Here is a 10,587-nt window from a genome sequence, read left to right on the forward strand (position 1 = left end):
ATCTTGTCTCCACCTTCCTTTTAATACACTTTAATGTGGGGCCTTTGGCGCCAATTAAGAACAGAAAGCCTCAGGACCTTTGCAGCAAAGCCATAAAACAAAACAGACTTCAAATGGAAACTCCCCATTAAGTGTGGAAGTGAAGCATCACCTGCTGGGGCAACTGCAACCGTAGTGAAAATGCTGCCTACTAACACAATATCCATGCCAGAAAAGCTTACAAAAAACATAGATGACAACCCATGTTGCCTTAAACATACATTCATAATGAGACTTCACAGATTTCTGAAACACCACCGGTTTCTAAAGGTTGTTATTTTTACCCAGTGAACACCTGCTTTTTGAACACAGGACAGCTATCTACAGAAAAAGCCGCCTTTGTCTCGGCATGTTCAATACTCAGACTGCATTCTTACTGAAGGCCATCATACTAAACATACATGCAATAACACACACTGGTCAGTTTAATGTTATTCTCCCACATTCCCCAATCATAACGATGTCAAATGTGATAAATAGATTGTGAATAATGTCCATGATGAAAATATAATTTCCAAGTTTACATTGTTTTAGCTTCTTGCTGTATTAGATTCAATTATTTAGATACATGTCATCAGTAGACCAAAACATTTAGGTGACACATGATTACTAGTTACTCTACCGAGACAGTGTATACAATGTGTTAGTGGGTTACAGGATCATTCATCATACAGCTGGAAGCTTGCGGTTTTGAAAGCTAGATTTGGCAGCATTAAACATTTGTTGCCTTTTCTGAATATCCAAGCCTTTTGAAATCTTTGGTTCAGTGACTCACAAACCCAAAGTTGTGCGGGTTTTGTCTTTCAACATGAAAATTGTGACTTGCAGACCTGTATGTTTTGTGGGCAGGCGTTACTCAAAGGATTAGCGAGGCGTCCCCACTGTGAAACCAGGTGTTCATACACATTTCTTCATCCCACATTATGTGCACAGAAGACTCGGCACCAGGCAGAGTATTGAACCATCATTTTATTTTAACTCTCACAATACAAGGCTCAATATAAATTTGTCTGATTTGCATCATCAAGTATAAAATGTACAGAAATGCTCAATGTTAAACGGATGCTTGCAGCCAAACCACAGGAAATACTTCACAATACTAACTTCTGACATACATATTTACAAGCAAGGTACTGTTAACAGGATTCTTCTGGAGTTCTGGGTTTCCATTAGCTGGAATTCTCGCAATAATAGTCATATTTAAAAAGAATCTTCCATCTGCTGGACTTACAAAATGCTTAACCTCATTACAAGTCTGTAGAAAACCCACAACAAAGAGTCCCCCACCCTCCCTCAGGTGACTGAAACAAAATGTGCATGAAGGCGTGTCCCGGGTTGTTCAGACGAAAGTGATGCGCGTGCGGGCCTGGTTGACCTGCCACACGTTCAGCTCTTCGTACTCCTCCAAGGCCTCCTGGAACTGGGCGGGCGTGAAGCCACGAGAGACGCAACGTTGCTCTGCTTCAGCCATGCGAACCAACCCACCGGCTCCACGGCCCTCTGCAGCGAGCTCGCGCACCAGAGAGAAGATGACGTCGGCCGGTCGCTGCGTCCTGCAGATGAGGAAGCAGATATTTTAAAAAAATGTTAACTTTAAAGCCTCAAGGAATTTTGAATAAACCTACTCAGAAATGGCACAAAGTAAGGCATGTAAACATACTACACGTACGAATGCACAAACTACATTTCCTGCCCGTTTTGAACATTCTGTCGTGTGAACAGAGCTCCATAAAAATCAAGCAAGTTTTACAGCTTCCTTCAGGACATGCAAGAAACTCATAAAACAGCTCTGAATCAATGACATCCAGTCATGTTAGTCTGAGCTCACTGAAAGCCATATTTAAAAAACAGGCCTGGTTTTTAGCTCTAACCTTGTGGTGCTGGATTTGTCAGCCTGTAATGAATCCTTGGACATCTCCATCAGCCTCATAGCCTCGTTTACATCTTCCTTCTCTACGGTGTCCATCATGCGAAGTCGAGCCTGAAGTAGGGAGTTAAAGGTGAAGATAATGCTAAGACTGTAGTTTGAGTGAATGCACGAATAAGAGTTAAAAATAATCCTACAATATCCATCTCAACTTAGGCTGCGCTGTGCCGGCACTGTCAGACCGAGACAAGTGCAATGCCCTCTGGGATGCCCGGCAATTGCCCAAGTCTCCGCCTCTCAACACCAGCTAGTCTCTCTATAGCATGAAATCAAAACACCACACAAAAGATCCCATCTGAATACTGTTATGATCAATTTGAGTTTTTTGTAGAACACACTGATGGCAGTCCTGGCCATGGTCAGTTTTGCATGGGTTTGCACAGCTGGTCCTTATGCACACAGGCTGACTGCCCACCCTGCAAAGCTGGCCAGGATCAGCAAAGACATTAAAGCAGCTCCCTCGTGCTCATGAAGGGGAAAATACCAAATGAGCCATCTGAAAACACACAAATAAGCTGATGTGCAGCTGTGGCATCAATACTGCTTGTGGCTGTGTTTTGCCCCCTTGTGGACATCTGTGTGCAGCACATTGCCTACCTGTTAACCTGAAGTGCTGGTTTTGCAGTAGGTGGATGACTGCTACCTGCACAAACAGCACTTTTGACAACCAGAGGCAGAGATGATACAAGACAGACTTAATTCAAGCTTTTTTAATAATATTCATGTTGTGAGTGGGTGTAGCGTTTTTGCTACTGGAACTGGTTTTGGCAGTCAGAGATTTTTGTCCAGCGTGGGAAAGAAGTGCTCACAATGCAGTAGGCCAGATTATCATCACTACCTGCACTGTAAGCACTTTATCCCACACTGGACGATCGATCAAGACAATTTAATTCCATTAAAAGCTCCACAAAAGTTGTGCAACCGAACCCCATACGACACTTTTCTGCAAATGTAAGTTCCACTGGAGTTTGATGAAAAACAAATGTAACCCTGTTTCACTTCTTAAAACAAATGTCTGACAAAATTATAACCCTCCTGCAGGCGTTCAATCAGATTGGCCTCTAAATGTTTCCAGCCACCCACTACTACTCAAGTGGATGTGGAATTCTTACCAGTGCAGTGGAGAGGCGCAGGATGGAGAGGAGCGTACGAGCGGAGGTGAAGGTGGTGTCTTTGCTGACCCGAGCCTCTTTTCTCATTTCCACATAAGCAGCAGTGATGTAATCGGCCAGTGACTCGGGCACCACAGGCTGCCGCTTCTTGCACAGAGATATATAACGCCTGATGGAAATTACATTTGTCATTAGTTAATATTGCCTATTACGTAGACCTATTTGAAGTAAATTCTGAGCTACAACAATAACCTTCATGTGTTCATTTTTAAACATGCAAATTCTCACCTCATCAGTTTCATGTCAATAGGGGTGAAGTGTGAGGGCGGTTGGCGGGAGTGCTGGTGCACGTAGGTGATGTGCTGGGCCAGACGCAGGTCAGCATCAGCATCTGGTTTGTCCTGGATGAGCCACAGCAAGTCGAAACGGGAGAGCAGAGCAGCTGGCAGCTGAATGTTCTGCTCGATGCTCTTCCGGGGATTGTAGCGGCCATAGGCGGGGTTAGCTGCTGCTAGAATAGAGCAACGGGCGTTGAGGGAGGTCATGATGCCAGCCTGGAAGGGAGATTAAATAAACTTGAGTGTGGATGTTAAACAGGCATTGAATGTTTCCAGATACTTCCCCTAATACTCCCTCCCCTCCCCCCCGAGTACTGGCAGTAATTAAGGATACCTTAGCAATGGAGATGGTCTGTTGTTCCATGACTTCATGGATGGCGGTTCGATCTGCATCCGCCATCTTATCAAACTCATCAATGCAGCAGATGCCCAGGTCAGCCAGAACTAAGGCTCCTCCTTCTAGAGTCATCTCACCGGTTAGGGGGTCACGCATCACTGCCGCAGTCAGACCGACCCCAGATGAACCACGACCTGTTGTGTACTGGCCTGAACAGCAGACAGGGAACAAGAAAAAGCTACAATTAGCTGTTGATCACACGGTTAATACTTCAAGCTTCACTCAGAATAAAACTTCCAATTATATAACGGGCTGTTGGCATTCAAAACTTTGCATTAAAACAAAAAGCGAGTGCTCTAATCAAACTATCCCACCAGAAGTTAAGCCGTCACAGTGTAGGACCTAATGGAAAGTAAACGCCATACTAGATAAAGCATTAAACCAGATGGGGGACAACAAACAGGACTCACTTCGAGGAGCCAGACGATCAATGTAGGACAGCAGCTGGGACTTGGCGACTCCTGGATCTCCCATCAGGCAGATATTAATGTTGCCTTGAGGAAGAAGAGACAACGGAGTAAGAGCACTGCAGTGATTACAACATTTAATGAGGAAAAACAACTTCAAAGAAATGTACCTATGGAATAAAGAAGTTTGGTCTTGTGCCAGCGTGATAAAGGAGCATAAATTATATTAAAATTACACATTAAAATTAGTATTAGAAAGCTATGTTACAATATGATGAAACAGAAGAAAAGGATTCTGCCGTTATAATCTTGTTTGTCCTCACCTCTGATTTTCATGCCTTTGGGAGCCTGTTCCACTCCTCCAACCAGCAACAGCAGCAAAGCCTTCTTCACATCTTCGTGTCCATAGATCTCTGGCGCTATGGAGCCAGCTAGCTTCTCATAAAATCCTTCATCTACAAAGAAAAATATTCACCTCAGACACTAAAGACCAAGGTCTCAGTTTATGTGTTCCTACTGTAGTGTTTGTCCAACAAACAGACCTGTGATGCTTCGCAACTCCTCATCGGTCAGCTCCTCGTTACCGAGTTCGTCATCCTCAGTCTTGTTCATGAGTGTAATGCTGTGACACTCCAGATAGGTTTCTGACAGGAGACCCTGAAAAGAGCAAAACCACAATACATTTCAGTTTCTTTCTGGAGATGAGATTATTGCAGTAGCCCATGTGTACTTTGACAAGCAGATTATACCTGAACAGCCTGACTGAAGCCTGTGCGCAGCAGAGGGAGGAAGATTCCTGTGATGGCTACGTGGTCTCCTGGCTGGGCAAGACGTGTGTTTTCGCCACGCACATACACCGTCATGCTCCTTGGGATGTTTCCAACAGGTACTTGGTCACTCTGTAATAACAGACAAAACTTGTGAGCTAATGTTAACCAAAACAACTGAATACAAACATAACAAGTTTGGGAGTTTCTTACGTGTTCCTGAATACGCAGTTCCTGGAACTTGATGAATTTGGAGCCTCTCGTCTGCAAGTACAGTCGCCCTCCAGATTTGTTGGTGACACACTCTTGGCTGGGACACATAATAAGCGGCATGAAGGAAGGAGACTGGATCTGAAGGAAAACGAGAGGATACGATGAAAAACTTTGTTCCTGTGAAAGCATATAAATGTATAGATGATTAAAAACCGTCTTACTGGTTGGTAGGTCTCAGCGCCACACTGGTCACATGTGTATGTAGCCACGGCCATCATCGGTTTGACCTCAGTCGCTCGGGTCACAATACCCCGAACTGCAACCAGGTGACCGATGCTGTCGGCTCGAATATCACGCACCACTTTGGGTTTAGAGGTGCTTGGAGCTTTAAAGTAAAGCTCGCTGTGGGAAGAAGTTCACAGTTGTATAATCAAAGGACAAATAAAGACATGCAGTAAAAGCTCAGCTCTGAATCCGATTCAACTTACAATCTCCTCATGAGTTCAGGCGGGTATTGATTACGAGGGTCTCTTGTATCTGCAGGGTCACGACCCCTTTGTTCCATCATCAGCCTGTGCTCAATGTACACATCCAGAGAATCTTTGGCAATAATCTATGCATTTTAAAAAAAATAAAATAAAAAATAGACGCATTAATCCTGGGCAAAAATCACAATAGCAATTCATTTTTGGCACTTCTTAAACTGATCAACATACATCTCTTTCCTTGTACTCTGGCAGCAGCTCGTGGACAGCATCAGCAAACAGCGCTGTGTAACGTTTAGCATTCTCACAGATGCTCTCGACCAGCTCGGGGTCTTCTTCAGCCACATCATCCAGATCCACAAAAAGAGCCACCCGCTCCCTGTGGGCCAGCGCCACCTGTACGCAGGCAATTAATTAGATGATCACCCAACAATTACACAACCATCTTTGCAGCTACTACTAACGCCAAACACACCTTCATCTACATTTAGAAGCAAAAAGGGAATTATGCATTTTGTAAATAGGTAAGAGCCTTTTTCCATCTTTCACATGGAAGCTTGATTAAGAGCCATTTAGTTTTGCTTTCACTTTTACATTTTAATGCAATCCACCCAAAACTATTCTACTTATAACAAAAATAACTAGTTCAAATAAACATTTACATTTATGATTTTGTCAAATCATAAATGTCTGCTTGTAAAGACAACAAATGGTGTCAAAGAACAGTGTAGCTAAAATGTTTTATTCACTGACCAGTGAAGCATCAGTGCTCATTAGCACACCAGATTTGTACTTTTTCTTTTAAGTGCAATAATATCAAAAATCTGCAATGAACCAACTCTGAAAACTAAATCTATACTCATTATTTCTGTAGTATACTCACAAGTTGGGCTCCATACTTGAACAGCTTCTTCCCGTTGTCATCCTCTGTGTAAAATTCCTGCAGGAACCTTTTGCATTTTTCTGCAAAACAACCAAAAAATACCTTCAGTACAATTTAACAGGAGGGAGACGAGAAAACAAACAAACAAAAAAACCCAGACAGGCCACATGCAGCAAACACTAGGTGGAGATTGTTTGTTAGCCACAAACACACACACACACACACACACACACACACACACACACACACACACAAAGAAAAGGCTGTTTACTTTAGTTCCCTTTAAACAATAAATCTTATTCCTGAGCTTAAAAACTGTTTAAATTGTTGATTAACACCACCGGCAATGGGCCTACACACTGTGAGCTAATTTGTTGTCCTGCGACGACCCCCTTTGTTGAGTAACATGGCATCCTGTAATCTCGATGAGTCACTACTGCCTTACAGTAAAGCACAAACTGCCACTGATGTGTTACATGAAGCCAATTCCGCTCTGACGTTTCCACATAATAGTTTTAGAGCGAAATAACTGGCGACACGCAGCAGATAGCTTCTGGGCAATAATGTAAATACAACAACAGGCGCGCTCAGTTCAGTGTCCATTTTTTTTTTTTGAAAATATCCCCCCACTTCTCGAAAGAGCCACAACTGTTAACAATATTTAATTCAGCGCTTCGAGAAACGAAACTACTCTTGGCCGTGATAAATAAAATACTCCACTTACTTTGACGCGGTAGCAGCAAATCCGCACCTCTGCTTTTTTATTTCTCTCTTCGAGGATGTTATTGTAAACAAAGCAGCACATGGCTTTTTGTGCCCAGTCACTCGCGGTATCCCTCCGCCATCCCTCCGCTCTTAAAAACAGTCCCGGCTGTTGTTTTCAAACCACAGCCAGCCATCTTCTAATGTTAGCCTAGGGTTAGCCGGGGTGTACTGAACACAAGGCGCAGGCAGCCCCATCACTGCGAGCTTATTGCTCTTAATCTCTTGGCGGTGGAAGTAGCTTTCTTAATGCTATCGATGGTTCATGCACCACAAACTTCAGCCTTTAATCGGTCGGTTAGATTCACGAAAGATGACTCGGGTGTTTGTGAAGTTTACTCGGACCTTTAGAGTGACTCAAGCACCGCTGCAAATTTAAACTTACCGTAACGTAACGTTGATGGTGTTGTTATAATGGTCGATTATTAGTAAAACCCTGCCCTTTTAGATGTTTGTGTAACAGAAATAAAGTTTGTTTACCCAAAGTAAACAATCATTTAGCGTCTTCTTACGGTTTTTAGAAATGTATATATACACATATTGTGACCCTCAGCGTAAACGAGCTAAACACAGAACAGCACGTTAACAGGTTAACTGACAGCAGCTAACGAGGTGCTTGCTAGCTCGCTCGCTAGCGGTTACTAGTTAACCCGATTTCAAGACGTTTAAACACCTCAACTAAACTCTAAATGTGGACATTATAAAAGTCAGTTATTAAAAAGCGAAGTAGGGGTTAACTTACTGCCATTGTGTACCATTAAATGTTAAGGTTGCGCTCGCGTTTGATATGAACTTAGCTAGCATTTGAATGGCCTTTATAAAGTTATCTGAAACTATGATCAACTTTTCAGCCTAGTGCTTTATCTTTGATTTTAAATGTTACACATTAAAAATGAAAAACTTCGCGACATTAATGATTATCTTTAGTCAAACAGCTCGTGTAACTGTTGAGACATGTGCTTGCTGCTGCACAGTGGCGCCTGCTCCTTTGTTTAAGGATCCATCCGGGTCACCGTGGAGCCAACAGCCTCTGTCAGTCGCGCGCGCACACACACACACACAGTACCGAAGTCGTTATCAAGAGGATAGCTAATGTTCACACAAGTTTCTGCAACTTATTTTTAACACTGCTCCCGTGTGTCGCGGGTTTCTTGACACCATGTGCAAGCACTCATTTATTTTCTATCATTGTTTTCTTTCAAGCTGAGTTAGTAATGAAACGAAGCGGTAATGTTGCGCTTTCGCACACATAAATCAGATTTTATATTATATCCAACTTCATAGCCAGTGCACCCCGTGATATACGTTCACCAAGGTTTCGTGTGGGATTTTAGAAGTCATTTGGTAAAAAGTTGACTAAAACGGCCAACCTGTTGCTGCCATGACGTTAAAGATGAAACATTACCTTTCTCTGCTTCGTAATCCTTGCGAGCCATGATTGCAGGTATTGCGCTTCAGTTAAGATAACTTACTTCCAAAAACGCGAGGGGAGAAACGCAGTTTATCTCAAAGCTCGGTCTTTTTAAAAAAAATTTCACTAACACCGGACACTTATTCACTAGCAGCCAGCGCTTCTCCCCTAGCTCTGTACAAGAAGTGGCGCGAGTCTGACGTCTCCCTCAGCCAATAGAGTCGCTTCTTTCGGCGGGGAGAGGCGGGATTCGGTGGTGGCGCGAAAACTGCGGGCAGTCTGGTGTCACCTGACTGTGCGAACTTCCGCCCCGTTTGTCAGGAATGGCGCGAAATGCGATGATTGGATTCATGCGCAACCCAGTGTCAACAGGGTGAGCGTGGAACGAATGAACCCAACATAATGTCATGATTTACAGCTGTATTTTACGGAAGCGTAGAGCTGCCACCCAGGCAAAAGAAAAATACAAGTGTATCACGTTATAACGTGAAAGGTTTATTGTTCTAACAAGATACTTTTCCTGTTTGTACAATATACTTTTCACGTTTGAACAACATAATATCACGTTATTACAATATACATAATCATCACGTTCGTACAATATAAATATTATATTGTACGAACGTGATAATTGATTCCTTCCTTATATGAATGGTCATTCTTTTTTGTTTGTTTTAAATCTAGTGACAGATTATTTGTGTTTGTTTTTAGCAAATACATCTGCAGTGTTTGAATTGTACACCAAAAGCTACTGGCAGTCCAGTTCAAAACTTAATAGGAACATTTTTTTATACAGCCTTATCATCTCATCTAATCGACTGCGAGAAAGGAAAAAAAACATATTTATCAACGTGTCAGAGCACTCCTTACATTGTGGTACATCTTATCTCCTATTATATTGTACGAACATAATCATCACGTTCCTACAATATTTATATTGTACGAACGTGATAATTATGTATTTTGTAATAACGTGATATTATGTTGTTCAAACGTGAAAAGTATATTGTACAAACAGGAAAAGTATCTTGTTAGAACAATAAACCTTTCACGTTATAACGTGATACACTTGTATTTTTCTTTTGCCTGGGTGGCAGCTCTACGCTTCCGTAGTATTTCCCCATTTTATAACATACATGTTATATAGCAAATGTTTTTCTGACATTTTCTCACATATGGAAATATAATGAAAATGTCGCACATTTTAATTGTCATTAGGTTGTATGGAAGCTTGTTTGTGGCTTAAAAGTGCCTGTCATAGCCAAGTCAACATTTTGATGAGTCTTAAAACTTTGACTTATTGAGCAGCTCAACTTTAAGTTACTTACAACTAGGACTAAATTTTGAGACGCCTAATAATCACCCCCCCCTCCCAATTAATTTTCTGTATACAGTGCTGAATCACAACAGTAGTTATATAAATTAGCCATTTATCACAACAGTTGAGGGTGAGGGGAGGAAGACAGACAAGTACTTTAAAGCCATTTCAGAGAAAATCAAAATTTCTAGATAAATAACCTCAAGTTTTGATTAATTAAATAGAGAAAACCTAAAGCTGATTCTTAAGGTTTTTGAATCACTGTAAAATACCACCGTATATCTTGACTCCTTCCACTTGTTTTACTAAGCTCCTTCTGCTTCATGGTGTAATTCACTACAAAGCAATATGTGTTACTTTGTGCATGTTGTTACTTTTATTAATCTTTTACAAAGGATACCCTCGGAATTCATTGATTTACTATAGTGTCTACTCATTTTGATCTTGTTTATTAGTGATTTTTTTGACCTAGAAATAAAGCAAACAAATCACACATTACAAACAGGAATAACTAGTAGTGCTTCAGTG

At 41.9% G+C, this 10,587-nt stretch overlaps 1 protein-coding gene across 1 annotated transcript; it reads right to left on the reverse strand.

The window, feature by feature from the left end:
* Positions 1 to 988: 988 nt before the first annotated feature.
* On the reverse strand, positions 989 to 8,956 carry mcm7 (minichromosome maintenance complex component 7). Its single transcript, XM_040016240.1, has 15 exons — positions 8,736 to 8,956; positions 6,569 to 6,648; positions 5,917 to 6,081; positions 5,689 to 5,813; positions 5,422 to 5,602; positions 5,201 to 5,338; positions 4,970 to 5,119; positions 4,763 to 4,877; positions 4,544 to 4,675; positions 4,224 to 4,307; positions 3,751 to 3,962; positions 3,367 to 3,632; positions 3,079 to 3,247; positions 1,911 to 2,020; positions 989 to 1,592 (listed from the first exon to the last, which is right to left on the reverse strand). Exons 1-15 carry the CDS (start codon positions 8,764 to 8,766, stop codon positions 1,379 to 1,381), a joined length of 2,172 nt encoding a protein of 723 aa, XP_039872174.1. The 5' UTR covers positions 8,767 to 8,956; the 3' UTR covers positions 989 to 1,378.
* Between the last annotated feature and the right edge of the window lie 1,631 nt (positions 8,957 to 10,587).

Source organism: Simochromis diagramma, unplaced genomic scaffold (assembly GCF_900408965.1).
Source record: "Simochromis diagramma unplaced genomic scaffold, fSimDia1.1 OVJJ01000685.1, whole genome shotgun sequence".
NCBI classification, from domain to species: Eukaryota; Metazoa; Chordata; class Actinopteri; order Cichliformes; family Cichlidae; genus Simochromis; species Simochromis diagramma.